Source organism: Castanea sativa, chromosome 1, assembly GCF_040712315.1.
Source record: "Castanea sativa cultivar Marrone di Chiusa Pesio chromosome 1, ASM4071231v1".
Classification (NCBI taxonomy): Eukaryota; Viridiplantae; Streptophyta; class Magnoliopsida; order Fagales; family Fagaceae; genus Castanea; species Castanea sativa.
The window spans coordinates 277424-301045 of NC_134013.1; the positions used below are offsets into that span (position 1 = coordinate 277424).

The 23622-nt window shown below is 34.7% G+C and overlaps 2 protein-coding genes across 2 annotated transcripts; one reads left to right on the top strand and one right to left on the bottom strand.

Moving 5' to 3' along the window:
* Positions 1-361: 361 nt before the first annotated feature.
* On the bottom strand, positions 362-1208 carry LOC142617826 (uncharacterized). Its single transcript, XM_075790786.1, has 2 exons — positions 816-1208; positions 362-670 (listed from the first exon to the last, which is right to left on the bottom strand). The coding sequence occupies exons 1-2, from the start codon at positions 1206-1208 to the stop codon at positions 362-364; spliced, it is 702 nt and encodes a 233-aa protein (XP_075646901.1).
* Positions 1209-8950: 7742 nt separating this feature from the next.
* On the top strand, positions 8951-20060 carry LOC142614311 (aminopeptidase M1-like). Its single transcript, XM_075786906.1, has 20 exons — positions 8951-9138; positions 10118-10618; positions 10950-11095; positions 11633-11735; positions 11971-12157; positions 12246-12339; positions 12455-12608; positions 12725-12829; positions 14451-14567; positions 14669-14785; positions 15792-15974; positions 16125-16407; positions 16504-16625; positions 16704-16801; positions 17833-18010; positions 18094-18208; positions 18297-18364; positions 18464-18538; positions 19318-19395; positions 19603-20060. The coding sequence occupies exons 1-20, from the start codon at positions 9070-9072 to the stop codon at positions 19741-19743; spliced, it is 2934 nt and encodes a 977-aa protein (XP_075643021.1). The 5' UTR covers positions 8951-9069; the 3' UTR covers positions 19744-20060.
* The last annotated feature ends 3562 nt before the right edge of the window (positions 20061-23622 follow it).

The window sequence follows — 23622 nt, forward strand, 5'->3', positions numbered from 1 at the left end:
CTATATCTATAATCCTTTGTTATCTAGTATTTTTACAAATACCATTACTGGACATGAGTGTTAAATTGAACCTTGAACTATTTTTTATGATAGAAAGACTGGAATTCTCATTTAATCAACTGTAGGAACAAAAGTTACATCCTGAGTACACGCATGCTCAATAAGGCTGGGAGTTTCCTCCAACCAAACAACAAAATCACCAATCTGTTTAGCAAATTGGGCTAGGATATGGGCAGGCCTATTGCCTTCCCGTTTAACGTGAGTAAAACTAGAGAATTTAAATTTCCGGATAAGAAGTGAAATGCTGGTAGTGATGTGCTCAATAGAAGAGGGAGCCTCTGAGGTACCCGCGAGAATTCTGCTAAGGATGAGTGAGTCTGTTTCGAAGATTACTTCTCTGAAGCCCATCTCCCATGCGAACACAACCGCCACTTCCATTGACTTTGCCTCTGCTTCCAGCGCTGCTAGGAGTGCTGGTGATCTCTTTGCTCATCGCTGCCAGTACCTTCCCCTCTGTGTCTCTCATCACCCTTCCCATACTTGTTGCTCTCTGATCTTTAAACACAGCCCCATCTACATTCATTTTGAATTTAGGGGGGTCTGGTGGATGCCATTTGACAGCTACACTTGGGTTCAAAGGCTGTGCCACTTCATTCGCTGCACTATACTCCTACCAGGGACATGGAGCACCTAGCAATTTTCTTACCTGATCTGCTGGTCCCCGTATGACGCACTGAGTTTCCATTCTTCTAAATTTCCCAGCAATGAGTCAGAAATTTTTCTAGAAGACCATTGGTCCTCGGCCTATGTTGTACAAGTTGCCAAACTATATCCACAAAACTCCAAGTGCTTCTAGTTTGGAAAGGAAGCCCCAGCTTGCTATGGCTCCACACTTCCTTGGCTTTTTCACAGAACCAAAAGAGATGGCTGCTAGTTTCAATCTCTTTCCCACAATCATTACAGATATCATCGTGGGTAACATGTCTCTTTTTCAGATTCTCCTTGGTCGCTAAGATGTCTTGACCGGCTTTCCAAGCAAAATTTCTGACTTTGTTTGGAGTTTTCGTACTCCTTATACTCTTCCACACTTGCTTCATGGTTGATCCATCCAAGCTCTCTACTCTAGTACCTCTCCATGTTGCCTCCATGATGCTATTGTAAGCACTTCGAACCGAGAATTTTCCACTTGAAGTACCTGCCCAAACCATCTTATCTAGGGGTAGCCTGGGACTCAAGGGGATACTTAACATTAAATCTGCTTCCATAGGACACAAGATCTGTCTAACCATTTCAAATTTCCACTCCCCCTTTTCTGTGTCTATGAGCTCACTTACCTTGGCACTTTCATTTAGGTCCTGTATTGGCGAGAGTAACCTGTGAGGGGATTTGGAGGGGAGCCATTTGTCTGCCTAAAATCTAATACTTTCCCCGTTACCCACCTGCCATCTCAGCCCTTTTGACACTACTTCTTGGGCGACATGATACTCCTCCAGGCGTAGGACAGGTGTCGACCCAGTGTAGCCTCAGTAAAATCGCTGTCCGGGAAGTATTTTGCTTTATAGACTCTTAAAAACAGAGAGTTGGGCTGATTCTATAATCTCCAACCCTGTTTCTCCAGAAGTGCTTTAATAAAGGCTTTCAAGTTCCTAAAACCCATCCCGCCTTTCTCCTTCGGTAAGTACAATTTCTCCTAGCTTATCCACACCATTTTCTTCTGCTCATTTTTATGTCCCCACCAAAACTGACTTACCATTCTAGTTAGGTCGTCACAGATATTGTTGGGTAGTTTAAAGCAACTCATCGTGTAGGTTGGGACTGCCTGAGCAACAGCTTTAATTAGGACCTCTCTCCCAGCAGTTGAGAGTAATTTTTCTTTGCAACCCGTCAACTTCTTCGTGACCTTTGTCTTGAGTTGCGCAAAGGTGTTGGTTTTGGACCTACCAATGAGGGAAGGGAGTCCCAGGTACGTCTCATGCTGCTTAATCACTTGAGCACCAAACAAAATCTTGATTGCATTCTGAGTTTCTCCCCTAGTGTTCCTACTGAAGTACAACTTAGTTTTCTGCTTGTTCAATTGCTATCTTGAGGATGCCTCATACACCTTAAGTATACGCAAAATTTCAGTAATTTCTGCCACTATGGCTCGGCCAAATATTAGGCTATCGTCTGCGAAGAAAAGATGGGAAATTTTTGGGCCCCTTCTGCACACTATGATGCCCTTCAATCTCTTATCATGAACCGCTTGATGAAGCATGGCTGATAGTCCTTCTGCACATATTCAGATATGTGTTGAAAAAATCTGTCTTGCTTGCCAGACTGATAGGACTCGCACATCTGCCCACCAGGAGGTCAGTGTTTTCATATTATTCTTCACTTTCTGAAAATGAAAACAGCTATATCAAGGTCATTATCTCTTTCCATGTAAGTTTAATGGATTGAAGGAATTTACTTCTTTTATACTGGGAAATTTCTGAAAGGTGAAATTTAAGTGCCATTGTTCGATATTGAAAGATATTTTGTTGTCGATTGATTGCATATACATAAATGGGAACCATCCATTAAGTCTTATTTGGTGTTTTTGGGAAAAATATTAAGTCTTATATTTGCTTGATGTTTGGATCCAGGTATGGTTCTTCATAAGCACTAACTACTAAAACACATTATGTTCCCTAATGGTTTGTAGTTTAAATAATGATGCCTTTATTGTACCCCTATCTATAATTTTAGCTTGAAAGATGCTTTCTTCTTTCTTAATTCTGCAGATGGAGCTTGTTTCTGAAGTAAGGAATCCATTTATTGTAGAGTACAAAGATTCCTGGGTGGAAAGGGTTATCACCATGTGTGCTTTAATTGTTTTACGTCTAATGAAGCCTTAAGAATTTTTTATTATGACCCCCAAGCATTTTAAGGAACACATGTCCTCATTTATTACTAATTCTACAATTCACATTTTAGCCTGTAAAGTTGTGATTTTACTAGCCTTTGTTGGTTTTAATTCCATGCCAAATTTGATTGTAATTTCTTCAATTATTTCCCTGTATTTATATGAGTTTATATGTAAGGAATGAATGTGAGAGATTGGTGAAGAATCAAGCTTCAAAAGAAGAATCAGTGTAGTTCGTGACTATATTGCGAGAAGCTCGGGAGTAAAGCAACCCGCGAAAATGCCACGTGTGAAGTATATGACTAGAAGCTAAAGAGTCATGCTAGACTGTCAAATCCACGAGTATTTTGCAAGAAAGGCTATCTTGCGAGGTACCCGCAAAACTCTATGTTTGGCAAAATGAAAAAATGTTTTACCAATTTTTTACCCATACTATAAATACCCTCATTACCCACGAAATGTAAAGAGTGCTTTTTAGAGAGAAACCTCTAGTAAAAACACTTGAGAGTTAGAGATTGTCATACCCACAATCTACACATTTTCTCTTGGTTTTCCTCTACTTATACCTCTTCATCTCTACATCATTGAGAGGTTCTAAGCCCAAACACTACCATCACCAATTATGAGTGTTAAGACAAGTTTTGGTGCTTTTGGGAAGCATTGGAAGGAGCCATTGAGTGGCGGATGCATCAAGCGAAATTGCCGGATCCGTAAAGACAAGACTCCGAGAAGTCCGTTGGTAGCAGGAGCTTGGAGGGCTCAAGTACATTGGGTAGATTAAGTTTGGAGGGTCTTTTTGATATTTGTGTACTCCAACTTATTCACTAGTGGATCAATTTGAATTTGGAGGGTCGTGGAGAGGTTTTTCATCGAGTTCTTTAGTTTCCTCTTCAATAAAATATCTTAGTGTTATTTTGTGTTTGCATTTTTCTTCCTTATTCTTTAAACTTTACTTTTATTGCTCATTGTGGTTGTAATCTAGCCGTAATTTTAAAATTGGGGGTTCTGAATGAGCTCTAGTGTTTTCACACTAGTTGAGCTTTCATAATCTTTTCACTTCTAGGGTTGCTTTGTATGCATTGTCATAGGATGTTGTGAAGGAGGAGACATGTAAGTTATAATTCTTGCTTAATCAGTTATTTGATAATGTTTAAAAGACCGAATAGTCCGAAATTAGATTCTATTGTTGTATGTATTTTTTGTTATTGTCATGTTATAATTCTATATTGTAGACCGTGTTTCTTTTAATTTTTAATTTTTTATAATTATAAATATCTATTAGAGAATATCAACTTGGATATGGACAAATTTAGACAGAGAGAGAATAATAGAAAAATTAAAAAGACCAAATGGACCAAAATGGAGCGAAGTTAGATTAGATTGTTTTACATATTAATTTACTATTGTCATATTATAATTCTGTATTGTAGATCGTGTTTCTCTTTTTAATTTTTTATAATTATAAATATCTATTAGAGAATATCAACTTGGATATGGACAAATTTAGAAAGAGAGAGAATAATAGAAAAATTAAAAAGACCAAATGGACCAAAATGGAGCGAAGTTAGATTAGATTGTTTTACATATTAATTTACTATTGTCATATTATAATTCTGTATTGTAGATCGTGTTTCTCTTTTTAATTTTTTATAGTTATAAATATCTATTAGAAAATATCAATTTTAGATATGGAAAAATTTAAAAAGTGAGTAAATAATAGAAAAAATATTGAATTGCAGATAAGATCTCTTCATAATTTTATTATTGGTAATATAAAAAATACAATGACAAGTTTGTATTAAAAAAAAAACCCAAAAGAACAAGAAAATTATTAAAATAATTAGAAAATAATGAAATAATACCAATAAAAAGATAACAATGAAATTAATTATACTGATGTTCAAATATGTATTATAACAATTCTTGATTATATAGAAAGAGTACATTATTTTGTAAATGCATGTATCACTAACAAAATTTTACTAGCAATATTTGTTGCAATTGTTTAAGCAAAAATGAGTTTTTCAAAGTTAAAATTGACAAAATCCTATTTAAGATAGATTTTGTCACAAAAAGATGTAGTCAATTAGTCATATTATCAACCAATAAGCAAATGTTTGCAAAACCAAAATATAACAACTTAATTAGTAGTTTTGTGTCTCTAAAAACAACAAGAATGGATTTTAAATGAAAATATATATAATTTAAAAAATTAAATTAATATTATTTAATTAATATTTAAATACTTTTAAAAAATATTTTAAGCCAAAGTGTATTAAGTCGGTCATAGTTCTATTTTTTAATTTGAAAGTTTAAAAAAAAAAAAATTAAAACCATTTGTATTGTTCTTGACATACTATGGTCTATGATATAATAAACATCCCTCATATAAATTTTGTGCCATGGTTTTATTACATAGGGTAAAAGAAATAAGTTAATCAAGTAACTTGTGAACAAGCTCGAACTTGTTTAGCAAGATAATGATCCAAATTTGAACATGTAATTTTGTTTGGTAATAAGCTTGAATTTAGCTTGTGTTTGAAACAAAATTAACTTCTAATACCTACATCAGATCGACTCATTTAAATTTATAGCTCTATTCATAAACATCTCTTATAAAAGATATCTTGAAACCACCTATCCCCCCCATTCTTCATCCTCTCTCTCCCATTCCTTTTTTCCTTCTCACTCTCCTTAGTCAATTAATCCTTCACTCCTTTCCCATTTGCGTCAAAAAATAATGTAATATATAACAACCTCGCCTCAACTGTGTAGAAATTGTTCGCTTTGAGGCCTATACCCTCCTTGGTTTTGTTCTCCCTCAAAGCACACAGCAATAGGGGAAAAGGCCTCTACAAATTGGAGGGAGGTCATTCCTTATAAACACATCTCTATGTGCTTCCCTAGGCAACGTGGGATTCCATAGATTGCAAGACCCCACTTTTGAGTCTCTATAATCCACCCCCGTTACGGGCACACACTTCCTTGCATATGGGGCCCATACTTCCAGCTAGGGCATGACCCTCACGGTTTTGTTCTTCCCTAAAGCACACATCAGTGGGAGAAAGGACTTTTACACATTAGAGGGAGGTTGCTTCTTATAAGCACATCCTCATGTGCTTCCCTACAATCTGTATCAGCCCTACCCCAACTGTGTAGATTTTTCCCACTTTGGGGTCCATACCCCTCATTGTTTTATTCTCCCTAAAACACACAGTAGTGGTAGTAAAGGCCTCTACAAATTAAATGGAGGTCATTTCTTATAAGCACATCTCCATGTGTTTCACTATGCAATGTGGGATTTCATGGATTACAAAACCCCACTTTTGGGTCTCTATAATAAATAATGTGAGGAATATCTCAGGGTTATGACTAGTCAAAGAGTTGAAGTAAACAATGGGAGATAGCTAGCTTGCTTTAGCTATGAAGAATCAATTCATGTGATATAAAATTGATTTTACACAACCCGAAAAACTATTATAACCATGACTTCTGTAAGGTTGAAATTTATCAACCATTGTGTTAGCTTTATTCCGTGCCAATTTGCTTGTATTTCAGCATTTAAAAACCTTGTATTTAGGTGGGATTCATGTAAGGGTAGTGTGTGAGAGAGTGTGAAGAAATGCTCAAGAATGTGCAGCAAAGTAGGGACTCGCGGGTGGCTCCCAGCTTGCAAGGCGCTAGATGATGCACACGAGTGAAGCATGCCGAGAAGTTGAATAGTCACGCCAGCTGGAGCACTACAGGACAAAAAGTTCAGTCTAGCCATTTTGTTTGCTCGCGGCTTGAACTCGCGACTTAGTCAAGTTGCGAGGCCAAGCCGCCTGCCAGCCCTATTTGGGAAAATCTGACTATTTGCATTTCTTTCTCACCCTAGTATAAATACCCCTTATACCCACGAAATGTAGAGAGCTTCTAGAGAGAATTTTGAGAGATAAACCCTAGAGAAACATAAGATTGACTCATCCACAATTTTCATATAGAGACTCTTCAAATTCCTCTACTCTCTTCCTCTCCATTGTTACATCCTTGAGAGGTACATTACCAACCTTTTCTCACCATAACCATATCTGTGAGAAGATTGTTTGGTGCTTTGGAAAGTAGTTAAGAAGGGACCAATTTCATATTGGTTGATATTATGGGCTATAGCGGAATCCGGTAAGCTAAAGAAGAAATAGGTTCAGCGCAACCTCGTTGGAGTAGGAGCTTGGAGGGCTTAGGTACACTTGGTAGATTAGGCTTGGAGAGTCTTCTGTTGTCCATGTATCCCAACTACATTCGTTAGTGGATTATTGACCGCTTGGAGGATGGCGGAGAGGTTTTACACTGAGGACTTCAGTTTCCTCTTCGATAACACATCGCTGTGTTGTCCTTGTATTTGCATCTCTCTTCCCTTTATCTTTGCCATTTAATTTCTACTGTGGATGTGATTTTATTTGGTTTAGATTGTGTTATCAATTTTGTTTTGGCTTATCTACATTTTCCACACATACATTGTTTGTTTATAAGCTTGAATTGATAATTTGTATTTTGGGGGTTTAAACATTCAAAGGTGTTTTTACACGTTTTTGAACTTTCAACTTTTTATAATAAATAGCTTTGTGTAATAAACATAGCCCTTCTTGGTCGCTCTAGGAATTTTTTTTAAGGGTGATCATTAAGAAATTTAAATTATATACAATCTAACAAAAAGAGAACTTTCTATATTGACAAAAAAAAAAACCCAAATACATAAATTCTTACAATTACATTCTACGAGTTTTCTTATCTTGAAAATGTTGCATTGTAGTCTCATTATCAATGTTGTGAGTTATATCTTTTTCACAATATATATATATATATATATATATATATATATATATATATTGTTTATAAAGGCCTATTATATTGTTAAGGGTACCCAAAGTTTAAGGACAAAATTTGGTTACAAATTCAGTTAGCCTAATGCTACATCTCTTACTAAACAAACTAACATGACTATATATTTTGAAAATCTAACCATTGAAGTACATGTTCTTTATGCTCTTCAAACACATAAAATTTCATGCCAATTAGAAGTTATTTACTATTTGATCTATAAAATTATTTTTTATGTATAATTTTAGACTACCAAAAGTCAAAATTTAAACATTTTATTGGTAAAATAGCTATTAATCTTTGATCATCTTGAAATTTTGCAAGTTTAAAGGATATAAAAAGAAAATATAATCTAATAATAGATTTGTCAAAATTTACTTCCAATAAAAAATATGGAGTTGAGTTGTAACCTTAATCTACAACCAAAATTGTTACCAAACTTTATCCAAAGTTTTATTATGTTGGGCTTAAAAAAATTTAGGGTGGTCACAAATTTTTTTTAAGAGCAAAAAAATCATAAATTTTTTAAAAATATATAATAATAATAATAATAATAATTTTTCCAGGCTAGGGTGGTGGTGTGACCACCCTGCCTTCAAAGTGGAGCCACCCTTACCTTCTTGCAATAAAGTCGACAACATCCTTCTAATATAATGCAGTACATGTATGGCTTACTATAAGCATTTAGTACTACGCAGTCAGAAAAACATTCTGCAAAACCTTGAGTCCTTCCGTCATTATTCCCCCTCCCCCACGCGAGCTACACGTTTGATTTCATCCAACACCTTAGATTGTGCAGATACAGAATTTCGAAGGACAGAGATAAATATTTAGGATTTGCATCTTCCACTTTATTGCCTGTCATAGTTCTTGAGTGAGAATCAGGATGTTTCAAACCAGTTTTGTTGCCTTTTTTCAAAGTAAACTGATTCTTTAATAATTTTGATAATACAGGAGGAAAATAAAATTCATACAGAGACCAGTATATAAAATCATAATAAGGAATGAGAGAGAAAGGAAGCAAAATACAAAATAAAATTCTTGAAGATGAAAATTGGAATTTGGAAAAGAATGAGAAGAAAGGAAGAGAAAAGAAAAGAATAGATTGCTTTCTTCATTCCATATCAAGCTTAAGCTTCAATCTCTTCTTCATTCACTCATCTGCTCCTATATTTAAGAAGCTTGGTCTGTCCTTACAAAGGTAACCTGACAATCATAAAGCAATTCTTGTTAGAGGATGCGAAAGACATAAATCTCTGACTCTTGAATTGATTCACAACATACGAGTTCATTATTTTCTCGAACTGGGTATCTCTAAATTTCCCAAAATGTGGTATCTTATACCAGTGGCAGGGATCGTCGGTGTGGCGACTTATGCTATCATACAATTGTTTTCGGTATGAAATTCATATTTCTTGTTATCAATTCAGCAGTATGAACAAACCTATTTTTGTACTTACATATCACATAACTTTCTTAGACTCAGTTTCTATCATTAAGTTTTTCCATATCCAAATTCTAAAAGCTAACCTGTGAGTAATAATAAATTACATAGTTCCTCATTCTATATTGATTGTCATCAGCTTTTGACCATCTAGGATGCTATTTATCAAAACAAAACAAAACAAAACCATCTAGGATGATAGTGTGGATAATTGTATATAGACTAATTGTATTGATTTTACAACAACAATAAGCATTATTCAAAACTTTAAAAGGTCAGTTATAGATATTCAATAGACTAGTGAGGCTCACCTTATGTATTTTTTATCTTCATTCTAATCTATACGAAGTCATGTTCTTTTTTTTTTTTTTGGGTTGAACATGCTCATAAATTTTGCTTTTTAAATTTTAAAATTAGCCCTCAAATTTGTATACTAGTAATAATAAAACCCAACAAAATCAATTTGGCAAAATAACAATAATACTAATAATAATAATAATAATATATTTGATGAAAAAAACCACCAAAATGGTAATAAAATTCTTAGCTAGCCCATTCCTCAACCCATGGCCCTCCAAATATTAACGAATCGCTAATTCTCCTTTAACAAATTCCAAATCACATATATATTACAGTTTTCACTTACATATTCCAAATCATATCATTTCTCTTTCACTTATGTGATATTTTTTAGGTTGCAAATACAAATCCTCTATAAACCCACCCCAAAAAAAAAAAAAAAAAAAAAAAAAAAAACTGAAGTTCACTAATTGAACATATCAAATACTTCCAAGCATTTAATCACTGCCAACACTTGAGGGAGCTGGTCCCATTTCCACGCTTGCCAGATCTCACATAAAGTTCCTTAATATATTCCTTCAGTTCCCATGCATTCTGATCTATTGATGCTTCAATGTGAACTTTTGTAATAGGACAAGAATAAAGAGAAGGAGGAAGCAGAAAGGAAAAAAAAGGAAGCAGAAAGGAAAAAAAAGGAGGAGGAGGAAGCAGAAAGGAAAAAAAAGGAAGCAGAAAGGAAAAAAAAGGAGGAGGAAGCAGAAAGGAAAAAAAACGAGGAGGAAGCAGAAAGGAAAAAAGAGGAAGCAGAAAGGAAAAAAAAGGAGGAGGAGGAGGAAGCAGAAAGGAAAAAAAAGGAGGAGGATGAAAAGGAGAGATTTGAATCTCACAAAAAAAGGATGGAGCAATTAAAAGGGCAACCTCGGCTTCCGAAATTTGCTGAACCGAAACGCTACGACATATGTCTGAAACCGGACCTGAGCACGTGTAAATTTGCAGGGTCTGTGGCTATTGAGCTCAACATCGCGGCGGATACTTGCTTCATTGTCCTCAACGCTGCTGAACTCTCCATTGACACTGCCTCCATATCTTTCACTCATCACCTAGCTGCTACAGACGCTTCTAATTCTAACCAGGTCATAGTTATCTAACCTATCTTATCTTTCTATCACCCAAACTACTTTACTTTTAAAGTTAGTTTAAACTAATATAACTGCTTTAACTTATATATAAAGTTTCTAAAAATGTCTTGTTAAACTTTAGTTTAGTGCTTTCCTTGCTTTATTGATGCGGTTGATGTTGTTGAGCTCTAGCTTATTAAGCAGATCAAAGAAATAGTCAACCTTTTTATTATTTGAATGCGAGAATGACTTACTGAATTTATATTTATCATGCCAAACCAAACGCCATGTCGTCTAAAAATAAAATGCTGAATGAATAAATGAATTAAGTTTTGGACTTGGGCAGGTGTTGAAGCCTTTATATGTTGATGTGGTTGAAGAGGATGAGATTTTGGTTTTGGACTTTTCTGACACACTTCCCATTGGGATCGGACTTCTCGCCATCTCTTTTAAAGGAACTTTGAACGACAAAATGAAGGGCTTCTATACAAGGTACAATAGTCGAGTGGTATACAATAATATTACAAATGTTATTACATAACTCTCTTTATAAACTATCAGGGTGTGTGTGTGTGAACTTTTAAGCTTAACATAAAAAAGAAAATGCTAAACCTACTGTTGGAATATTATTCACAAGTGAGTAGTACCGCAATTGGTGAAGTTCACATTGGATACTATTGACAAGTGTGAGCAGTTAAATGTTAATATAGCATAATTAGACTCATACTTTTTGGCTTAAGTTTTTAGGTTAAGGGGTGTCCCCATATGATATATTTAAAAAAAAAGTGCTTTCAAATATGCTTAGAATGATTAATTTTTTTTTTTCAATGATGGTTGAGATTATCAGGCAGGCCTTTGACCATAGCATTTAAAGATTTAAGTTGATGTATATACTCTCTTTAATGGCATTGAACCCATGAGTTCACCCTTCTCTATCTACTTATAAATGGAGCTAAATGTCTTCTGTTTTCTGCTAAATGAAAATTTTACTAGTAATGTGTATAGTTAAGTTGTTATTTTGCTTTCTAGTACATATGAGCACAATGGTGAGAAGAAGAATATGGCAGTTACACAATTTGAACCAGCCAATGCAAGGCGATGCTTTCCATGTTGGGATGAACCTGCTTGCAAGGTGTCACATCTCTCTCTCTTGGTTAATTTAATATCTTGTGCTTTTCTTTGGCTGAAATCACATTTTATATCCGACTGCATTTCATGCTGCAATTAGAAGCTAGTGTACCTCTCATGAAGCTAGTGTTTTGTTTATTGTGACTAAGTTATTTTTGGTTTGGAAGTAGATTTGCTTGATTCTATTTCAAATGAATGCAAACAAAAGCTTATTTGGCTCTTATTATTGGGCATTGCAGGCTATGTTCAAACTCACATTGGATGTGCCATCACAACTAGTAGCTCTTTCCAACATGCCAATTATTGAAGAAAAAGTGGACGGGGATCTAAAGACAGTTTCATATCAAGAATCACCCATCATGTCTACATATTTGGTGGCAATTGTTGTTGGTTTATTTGATTATGTGGAAAATTTTACGTCTGATGGTATAAAAAAAAAAAAAAAACTATGTTCACTGTTTCTTGTGTATTATGATCCTTGTTCTTGATAGTGTAATCTTACATAACTTTACAGGAGTTAAAGTTCGACTATACTGTCAGGTTGGTAAAGTAAATGAAGGGAAATTTGCATTGGATGTTTCTGTTAGGACACTTGAATTTTACAAAGAGTAAGTTTTACTGTGAATCACCACCAAACTATTGATCACGAGACACAGTATACAAGTCTTTTGGTGCTTATGTTGTATTATTTGAAATTCCAATTAATCAAAATAATATTGGCAGATACTTTGCGGTGCCTTACTTTCTTCCTAAATTGGATATGGTTGCAATTCCTGATTTTGCTTTTGGGGCCATGGAGAATTATGGTTTGGTTACATGCTGTGAAACAGCTTTGCTCTTTGACAATCAGCATTCTGCAGCTGCTAATGAGCAGAGGGTAATATGAATGTTGTGAATATTGCTCTTTTTATTAGAATTTTGTTTGGCTAATATAGTTTGGAGCTACTGGTTTAATAACACAAGACAAAATGTTTTATTATTATTTTTCTCTAGCTTGCGATTGTTGTAGCTCATCAACTATCACATCAGTGGTTTGGCAATCTTGTAACGATGGAATGGTGGAATCATTTGTGGCTGAAAGAGGGATTCACAATATGGGTATTTATTGCTTTGTGTTATAATTGATCCAAATTGTTTTATTTAATTATGTTTTGCACATTAGCCAGACTCAATTTTATCACCAAGTTAAATAACATGTTAATCCTTACTTCATTTATTTTGTTCACTAATCTGACACTTGTTCACACATATTTTGATTAAATTATTTCTATCTCATGTAAAGTCAAGGTTAACTGTTCGTATGTTTAAAAAATACGTGCTCACAGATTTGGACTACTTATATTTTGGGTGATATTGATCAAGTTACTTGATAGACTACTTCTCTTCATTTATGGATCTATAAAAATAAAGTTCATTAACCTTGTATTTACACATTACTTTTAACCAGGAAATAGACTATTTTTATCAACTGAATCAGGCAAAAAACCGATAATTCTATATATCTTATGACTATATCTATTTATTTTTAAAAGAAAGTTAATTTAAAGTATATATTTTATTATATATATACAAGTCAAGCCTCGAGTTCATGAACTTGTCCACTAACTTGATAATATGTCTAGGTTGCACTGACACACCATTTTTGGCAAAGTATCGGTGTCCGACATGTATCGGACACTGATACCAGTAAAATTCGCCAGACTCTGGTATTCGAGCGGAGTCTTTATTTTTTTTTTATTTTTTTTTGCCGCTTCTCTGATATGACGCCGATGCGGCGTCGACACGATGGACACACCAGTAGTGAAAAAAAAAAATTTCACAGATTTTGACAGATAGACAAATCATTACCATTGATTTTGCGATATACCCTAAAACAAAAAAGCTTGAGTTTGAGAAGTGAGAAATCATTACCGTGAAACCCACAGCCCAACCCTCCCTCTGCCCGCTGCCCTCTGGAGATACTTGGGATGAACCATTTGGAGGACCTGGGTTCCTTGAGATTGCTCATCTCACACTAGATGAGCCAGAGATGGAGATAAGTCTTGTTGAGAATGATGACTATGTTGATGATGATGATGATGTTGTTGTTCTGTGAAAATCTTGAAAGTTTAAAACTTGTTTTCCTTTTTATGTTTTTAGTTTGACGTTGAACTTGTTGTTCTATGGTAATCTTGAAAGTTTAAAGCTTGTTTTCGTTTTAAGTTTTTAGTTTGATGTTGAATGTAGCCTATTTAAACTTTTGGTTGTACTTTAAACATTTTATGTGTATTATTGTATTACTTTGGATGTTAGTTTATTTATTTGTAATTCTTACATAATTTAAATTCTAGACATAAACGTATTTTATGTCTAAAAATATTAAAAAAATATGCCTAAATATAAAATTTAATTAATTATTTAATTGCCGTACCCATGTCGTGTCGTACCTTTATTTTTCAAAAATTGCCGTACCCCCGTATCCATACCGGTGTCCGTATTGGTGCAACCTAGTAATATGTTTCAACTTGATTTGTTTATCAATCAAGCCTCAAAGGTTGGCTTGAGCTTGGCTTCATTATTAAAAAAAATAAACTAACATATACATTTTTTGTTGGAATGTAGCCCAAGCTCTTCATAAATGTTTCAGTTTTTTATAGCCAGCATGGGTCATGTCTCTATATATTATCCTTAATACACCACATGCTTTTAAATTATATATCGGTTATTTTAATGTGTTCAGGTTAGTTATTTAGTAGTTAATCAGTTGTTCCCAGAATGGGAAATGTGGACTCAGTTTCTTAATGACTGTACAGAAGGTCTTAGGCTAGATGGGCTTGCAGAGTCCCATCCCATTGAGGTAATTTTGCATGTACTATTTTTTTCTTGGTATAATTACTTTTTGAGGAACTAGTATTATTACTTTTTTGAGTATATCTCTATATAAGCACACTTTTTTAGGTGGAGATTAATCATGCTAGAGAGATTGAGGAATTTCTTTTTGACACGATTAGTAACAAAAAAGGAGCATCTGTTATTCGGATGCTTCAAAGCTATCTTGGTGCTGAATGCTTTCAGGTTGGTTGTTGCATTTTCTTTCTTTTGGTATATGGCTTGTGTCCCAAGTAAAAATATTTCTTATTATTCAAGAAACACTTTTCCCTCCACCCCAAATTCACATGAAATTTAAGTCATGGAAACCCTTCATAAATTATGTGATGCAGGAGATGCAAGAAGATTTTTATTTAATATTATTTATGTTTGTAATTCAATTGTATTTTTATGTTTTAGGTCCTAGTAGTAATAAGGTAATTAGGGATTCTTACGCCAAGTAGAATTGAGTTTGGCAATCCTTTACAAGAAAACTATTGTACTCTTTTTGGAGATAGTTCATAGTTTGATGAATGAAAAAATGGTCTTTTGGTTTATTTGGTTTGGCGTTGACTCCAGTTCCACGTTAGGTGCTGACTCCTAGTGGTTTTCTTGCTTGGTGCTAACTCCAAGCTAAGCCTAGGTGTTGACCCTTAGATCATATCCTTTTATTTTCTTGTCTTCGATATTATTACTCAATTGTTCTGGTTGTCCTGCACCATTATTTCTTTGAGAAAGATAGAGCAACAGTAACTTTCTAGTTGAAAGTTTTGAAGAGGTTACACAGGTTTTGTTCAAAAATAGTTGGATAGTATGAAACAGGTTTAGGAAGAAATCATTAACGTGATGAATACTAAATAAATAATATTTTGAAAAGTGCTCATTTCTATTTATATATAGAAACAATGGTGATACTCATCTAGATAAGAAATACTCTTAGAAAGCTTATCTACTTGATATTTGGTGACATAGCCTTCAGCGTGATTAGCTTTCAGATTCTTTCTTGGCTGCCATGTATTACTTATATGATTGCAGTTATGGTTTGTTCTTCTATGGTCCATCTTTGTCAACCAATCATCTTCTGCAATATATGAGATAATTGCTCAAATCATTGAATTAAGAAACTCAATTAGTCAATTTTTGCTCATTTGTAAAAAATTTCTTATGTAATTGTATGTCATTTAATAATCTTTTTTCCGCATCTGTAAATCAGAGGTCACTTGCTTCATATATAAAAAAATTTGCTTGCTCGAATGCAAAGACAGAAGATTTATGGGCTGCACTTGAGGAGGGATCTAGTGAGCCTGTGAACAAGCTAATGAATTCATGGACAAAGCAAAAGGGGTTCCCAGTTGTCTCTGTCAGAGTCAAAGATCAAAAATTGGTGTTTGAGCAGGTTTCTTGTGTCTGATCTCTTTCAGCATTTTTTTTTTCTGAAATAGTATATCTTAACCCTGATGCATACCGAGTTGTTTCATTTTGTAATGAGTGTCAATAATATTTTGAGGACTTAGTGAGTTCTGACAAATCAATGTAATAATCGCAGTCACAATTTTTGGCAAGTGGTTCTCTTGGAGAAGGGCAATGGGTTGTTCCAATAACATTATGCTGTGGTTCATATGATGTGCACAAGAATTTTCTACTGCAAACAAAGTCTGACACTCTTGATATGAAAGAGCTCTTGAGTGACGAAAGCAATTTAGCATCTGCTTGGGTGAAACTTAATTTCAATCAGACTGGTTTCTATAGGGTTAATTATGATGAGGACCTTGCAGCTAAACTCCGATATGCAATAGAGAACAAATACTTATCTACAGCAGACAGATTTGGTAATTTTGATATTTGTACTCATACCTGCAATTATCTTATGATGGTATGTGTTTATGGTAGAAAAGAGCACTTAACACAACTTATTTGTTTAACAGGCATCCTGGATGATTCATTTGCCCTTTGTATGGCTCGCCAGCAGTCTTTGAATTCATTGCTTACCTTGATGAGTGCTTATAGTGGGGAACTTAAATATACTGTGCTGTCTAATTTAATCAATGTATTGTTCACCTCTTGTTTAAGACTTAGTATATTTCAGTTGTGCTCTTAGTCCTAGTTCTGATCCCTCAATTCACAGATAAGTTATAAAGTTGAAAGAATTGCAGCTGATGCAAACCCTGAGTTGCTGGAATTCGTAAAACAATTTTTTATTAGCCTGTTCCTGCGTTCAGCAATGTAAGTTGTCCTATATACAAATAATTGAAATTCCTATGGTGGTACTTGCTTATAAGTCATTCTGGTTGCCCTGTCTACTGTTTTTATTTTTATATAAGTGATATCTTTGAAGTTGATTTTATTCCATTTGGTTGAGAAAGCCCCATAAGATGTTATCTATTTCAACAAATTTATAGCATGAGTATATCATTTCTTTATATACTGAATAATTTGTATATTCTTTGGTGATTAATATGCTACTATCGATATATATATATATATATATATATATATATATATATATATATATATATATATATAGACCTTTTCTGAATTTAGTCAACCTTTTTCTTTCTTAAGTAGAGTTGCTAACACCAAAATAAAAAGCAGACCGAGGTATTTTATCATTAAATCTAGGAGATAAATGTAAATGTCTCAGAATGTAAAAAGTGTGCTTTAGGGAAGAAGAAAAAGTCACTTAAGGATTGTTGTGATTCCTCTTTCAAGTTTTGATGTGATAGACTCACAAAAATTTACCTCAGGGTCTAAGATGCAGATATTTCTTGCATTATTTCACTTAAATGCATATTTATTTATTTTATTTGGAGATATTCTATTTATGCTTAGTCAAGATAAAATTTGTCATACATACTAATAATTATATTGAATCAACCTTAGACATCACATCTAAAGTTGCATAATATTTATAAAACTATCCAAGGAAGCATGTAGGATGTTTTATTAGCTTTATGGGAAGGGATCTTTGACTTGATGGTTGCAGACCACTGAGTTATATCAGACCTTACATGCTAATGGAAACCCGGTGTGTATCACTAACCCAAATAATGAGCACTTGAAAACTTTGAGCAAGTCTGGGAGGCTTATTGCTTAGTGGCATTGCTTGCTCTCCTTTATGAGGAGAGCCAAGATTCAAATCTCCCTCCCCCATTGCTATAACTATTGAAATTATAAAATATATATTGATGAAAAGTTGCTTCATTTTTATTTTCAATCTTCCATTTATTTTGTTCAATGTTTGAATTTCTTTGCAGGAAGCTTGGTTGGGAGCCTAAGAAAGGTGAGAGCCATCTAGATGCAATGTTAAGAGGAGAGGTTTGGACTGTCCTTGCTGTGTTTGGATATGATCCAGCACTAAAAGAAGGAAGTAGGCGTTTTCATGCATTCTTGGATGACAGAAATACACCACTCCTCTATCCTGACATAAGAAAGGTTGGTAAAAAAAGCATTGGTCAATTACTAGTATTTACCCATCTACAATACCTATCAAGTTTTCTAATGGGCTGTGGTTGCAGGCAGCATATGTGGCTGTCATGCGGAGAGTCAACACCTCAAACAAAGTTGGTTTTGAATCTCTTTTGAGAGTTTATAGAGAAACTGATTTGAGCCAGGAGAAAACACGCATCCTAAGTAATAACATATCATAGTTTAAAATGTTTCGAAACATTATTTGAATCTCTCTAGTATGTTGGAGACATGTCTATTTTTGTGATTGTAGGTTCATTAACATCTTCTCCAGATCCTGGCATTATTCTTGAAGCTCTCAACTTTTTGTTGTCTTCCGAGGTATAATTGTGAGGTCAAAATATTTTTCCGTACAAGTTAATAAATATTGTCTGATGGAGCCTGGATGTTAATGCTGGCTTTATTTCCCATTTGATCTAGGTTTGTACCCAAGATGCTGTTCTTGGACTTGCTGTTAGTAGGGAAGGACGCGAAACAGCTTGGACATGGCTGATGGTAATACTCCATTAGTGATAATAGTGAACATAAAATGCAAAGAGCACATTGCAGTGAAAAAATTCCGATGATCATGTGCATGCAGCATGCACAATATCCATGTTACACACTGATTAAAATTGTCCTTAAAAAATTAAGAGACTGATCTAAGATTTGACATGTAGATTTGAGGAAGACAAAGGAATTTAAGCATATTCAGGGGACAGGGCACTCACCTTCTTTCCCGTAGGAAGAACATGCATTGTGGTGCATCTCATGTACTTATAGATGATAAAAAGAAAAATAGGGAGATGCTAGACGCATAAATTGATCATTTGGGTTGCTCTGTCTGGAAATGAGGGGAAATTTTAGAATAGCTTCTCAAGTTTCGAAGCAGACAAGTTTTTTGAGTATTTGTGAAATTCCATTGGATTGATGAAAACCAGATAACTGAGCTCTAGAGAAGATGAAGTTTCTTAGTGAAAGTAGGTTGTAGGATCTTTAGATTCTGAAATATATCTTCGATTTTATGTGAGAAATATCAAGTGAAACCACATCTATATCAAAATTGCTAGTTTAAACTCAATTACAGTTTTAGTTTTTATCTTGGTAAGAAATTCCATGATGCTAGTCTATAACTATTCTCTAGCTTATTGTCGCTAAAATCTTTATGTATACATGACTGAAAGGGTACCTTGTTTTGATTTACTTTGGCACAGATCCCCTATTATTCTATTTTCGTGTTCATCACTTTGTTGTCTAACGCATATTTTCTGCTTTTACATGCGACTGAAATGCAGGATAACTGGGAGCATATTTCAAAAACCTGGGGTTCTGGATATCTAATAACCCGCTTTGTCAACTCAATTGTCTCCCCGGTTTGTCTCTCCCTTCCTCCTCTCTTCTGTTGTTAGTTCCGCAAGTATCAGTTTTTGCCCTTTTGTATCTCAATTACAAATACATAGAACTTAAGTTTAGCAACAACACAAAAACAGATATATAGTTAAATTCAATTACACTTGGTTATTGTTATTGCTTATCATTTTTTTTTTCTTTTTTCTTGTTCCGTTCTATCTATGCCCCAGTTTGCTTCATTTGAGAAGGCCAATGAAATAGAGGAGTTTTTTGCAAACTGTACTGAGACCAAGATTACTAGAATCTTGAAGCAGAGCATTGAGCAAGTTCACATAAATGCAAATTGGGTTCAGAGTGTTCAGAATGAATAAGATCTTGCCAAGGCTGTGAAGGAGTTGGTACATTGGAAGCACTAGGAGACACTTTTATTTGGCCTTTGTTGTCAAGACTTAAGAAGAAAGTAGGTGGATTAAATTTCACTACTTTTCATAATGTAAATTTGTCGAACAAGCGTGATAATAATGAATCAGACACACACATACATATATAGATACGAATAACGTTTGTATATTAATAATATATATTCTGGAGTTGGTTCTTTCAACTTTTGATCTCCCTTTTGTTTGTAAGGGTTTTTGCTTATTATTATTTTTTAATAATAAAAGTCTAATATCATTTTTGGTGTTAATGCATGTTTCCCATATTAAAAAAGTTAAAAAATTAAAAAGTTATTATGAGCTTCGGTCCTCTCTAATCCTTTGTCATCTAGTGTTTTTAAAATCTCACTAATCAGACTTTGATGGGTTCCTCTTTTAAAATTTAGTCACCTGGCTAGTTAAAGAAATTGAGTTAACGGCGTTAAGCACCGCTCTTTCTGTTTTCTTTCTTTCTTTTCATTTTCATCTCCCTAACCCATAAGAAAACCACATGGCTTTGCACACAATCTTAGCAGAAGAAACCTCATGGGTTCAAAGTCTCATATTTCTAATCAAAATCAAGCAAAAAAAAGAACAATCTTATCCAGTAATCCCATCATTTCAAAGTCTCAGATTTGCCCCTTAATCGCTAGGTTCCATCTGCTCTTTGATATATCTCATCTCATCTATTACCTTGTAATTCTGTAGTTTGGTCAGTGTGAAATACTCAATGATTAAATAATGGATCTAATGGTTCGTTTGTTTATCTCCATTACTATTACCTTGTGAAATTGAACGTGCTGTTTTCTTTGGGTTCTAATTTTGGTCATTTCCACCATTTCCAACCGCGTCCAATATTGATTTCAAGTTTTCAACACCAACTGGTGTGTGTTAGAAGTCTGAGAGGTCAGGTCTGAAGCCATGGGACTTTCTCTCGGTCTCGGGTTAGTGAGAGGGAAGAAAAGAAAAAAGAGGTTGTGCTTAATGCCGCCTGCTCAATTTTAGACCCCTACAAGAGGCTGTAATGTATCTAAATTTTGCCCCATTTTTTTTAATCATAATCTTTTATTCTTGTTTTAAATAGTTAACCCCATTTTATGATGTGATATTTTACATTCAGAGTTCACATTTAGTAAGGATGAGGGGTAAAATAATAGACAGTCATAGGCAGTGGACTGCTTAATTATGACATGTTACTTGCCAATCATAGGCAGTCCAGTGAACAGGATGTTGGTGGATTTGCTCTGTACTCACAGAAGCCTAAGAGTAATGCAAATCGAAAGAACAAACCCTCTGGACCTCTTCGTCAGAATTTTTCACAACCTATAAGTTCTCCATCAAACTAAAAGAATAATTCATCTTCACAAAATCCAGGCAGTGGTTCTACTTTTCCTGCCAACGACAGACCACCCTGTCAGATTTGTGGTAAGCAAGGACATCAAGCCCTTGATTGCTTCCATAGAATGGAATTCGCTTATCAAGGCCAACACCCACTGGCTCAGTTGGCAGCTATGGCAGCCAAATTCAACTTCGATGGTGATCAAACTTGGTTTGCAGATAGTGGAGCAAACAATCATATTACTACTGATACGAACAACTTGGAACTAAGTGTACCATACCTTGGTGGTGATGAGATTACAGTAGGAAATGGCTCGGGTTTGTGCATTACACACACTGGTTTTTCTACTCTTAAATCTTCTAATTCCAAATTTCTTTTGAAAAATGTTTTATGTTGTCCATGATCTGCCGCCAATCTTCTTTCCACCCAAAAGTTTTGTTAGGACAATAATTGTTGGTTTGCACCAATTGCTGATTTTTGTTGTTGTAAAGGACATGCTCATGGGTCAGATTTTGCTGCAAGGACCAAGTAAAGAGGGACTCTATCCTATCAAACTCCCTTCCTCCATCAATAAGGTCTGCAAACACACTGCTCTCCTTGGTGTGATAGCCACCTCTTCTATATGCCATGCCCGGTTGGGCCATCCATCATCTAAAGTAATTCAGCTGTTGAAATCACAATGTAGTTTGCCTATGAAAGGTTCCATTAATCATGATGTAATATATGAATCTTGTCAGTTGGAAAAAGGCAAATGTTTGCCCTTTTCTCTTTCATCTAGAGTTTCCAAGTGTTTTCTTGAATTAATACATTCAGATGTTTGGTGTTCTCCTATTTCTTCATTAAGTGGATGTCGTTATTATGTTATATTCATTGATGATTTTTCTTGGTTTTCTTGGATGTTTCCTCTTCATCACAAATCTGACACCTTCAATGCCTTTGTCAAATTTAAATGTTATGTTGAGAATCAACTTTCCACTAAAATTAAAGCACTCCAGTCTGATGGTGGAGGAGAGTTTATTTCAAACCAATTCAAACGTTTTCTAACTAAGAATGGAATTTCGCATCGCATATCTTGTCCTCATACTCCTCAACAAAATGGCCTAGCTGAGAAAAAACACAGACATTTGGTTGAAACAGGGTTGTCTTTATTAGCTCAATCCCATCTACCAAAATCATTTTTGGTTGAAGCTTTCAATACAGCTATCCATCTTATTAATCGATTACCCACAACAGTCTTGGATGATCAGTCACCATTTCAAATGCTCCTCAATCAAACACCTGACTATTCCATTCTTAGGACTTATGGTTGTGCTTGCTATCCTTTACTCAGACCTTATAACAATCACAAACTACTTTTTCATTCCAAAAGGTGTATCTTCTTGGGGTATAGTGCTAATCACAGAGGATATAAGTGTCTTGATCCAAGTACCAATAGAGTCTATTTGAGTCGACATGTGGTCTTTGATGAACTTCAATTTCCTGCTTGAAAGGAGAGTCCCAACTTACTTCAATCTTCTGCGACAGATTTTGACCAGGTGAGAAAGAATTCCTGCAACTCCAACACCACAAATCAGGTACTAACCTCTTTTCCTTCAACTACTATTTCACTACTTTTCATTACCTTGTCGGATTCACTACTTTTCCTAACTCTAAATTTAGGAAGTTAAATATTCAATGGCTAGACTTGTCCCACGTTTGCAAGAAAGGCATTAGTGGTGCATGGAATTATATTAGTACCTACTAGGATAATAGGCATCACTCCATGAATCTCCACCTATCTTTACATTGAGGGAAAAGATGTCCTTATTGTTATTATATTAGATTAGGAATGATGTAAATAGCTATACCTCAGGAAGGGTACTTTGTAGCTTTTAATTTTGATAGATAAAATATAATACCTATAGAAGTATGGTTACTCTGCCAACGAAAAGATATAAGTGACAAGCACTTGTAACTCTAGTTTCTGCATATGGCCATGCTGGTTTTGTTTCTTTCGGATTGGCTGACCATGCTCAAGCCAATTCCATCTCATGTATTGTTGTGGGCCTGCCAATGTTCAAAACTTGTCCAGCTCTATCATTAAGTTTGGCAGTATTAAGGGAATAATGGGCTGGCTATGAGATTGATATATTAAGAATAATATTGGCTTCAACTATATATATTAGATTGATCAAATATCTGTTATTCAGCCATATTGAAGTTTCATGAATATCTATGATTACGGAAAAATCTGATTAGGCAGCAATATTTTTAAGTCCATAAATATGATCAAAGCTGAAAGTGAATTGGATAGTAAAGTGGATAATGGAGAATTTTGGATATATTAGTATTGTCTAGGATAAAATTGTTTAAGTGTGAAAACAGATTTTAGGTGGGAAGTTGTGTATTTATGGACCTATCTTTGGTGTTGCTAGGTTCTAATTCTACTGATTTGTTGTGATTCAAGGGAGGTTGGTTTCATATTTTTGCAAATAAGAGGTAAGTGGTGTTTACTA

Coding starts and splice junctions, on each gene's coding strand:
- LOC142614311 (XM_075786906.1), top strand. CDS start 9,070: ATGTGGTATCTTATACCAGTGGCAGGGATCGTCGGTGTGGCGACTTAT. Junction 12,830..14,450: donor AAGAGGGATTCACAATATGG/GTATTTATTGCT, acceptor TAATGTGTTCAG/GTTAGTTATTTAGTAGTTAA. Junction 18,539..19,317: donor CAGCTTGGACATGGCTGATG/GTAATACTCCAT, acceptor ACTGAAATGCAG/GATAACTGGGAGCATATTTC.
- LOC142617826 (XM_075790786.1), bottom strand. CDS start 1,208: ATGGTTTGGGCAGGTACTTCAAGTGGAAAATTCTCGGTTCGAAGTGCT. Junction 671..815: donor TGGATATAGTTTGGCAACTT/GTACAACATAGG, acceptor TGTCCCTGGTAG/GAGTATAGTGCAGCGAATGA.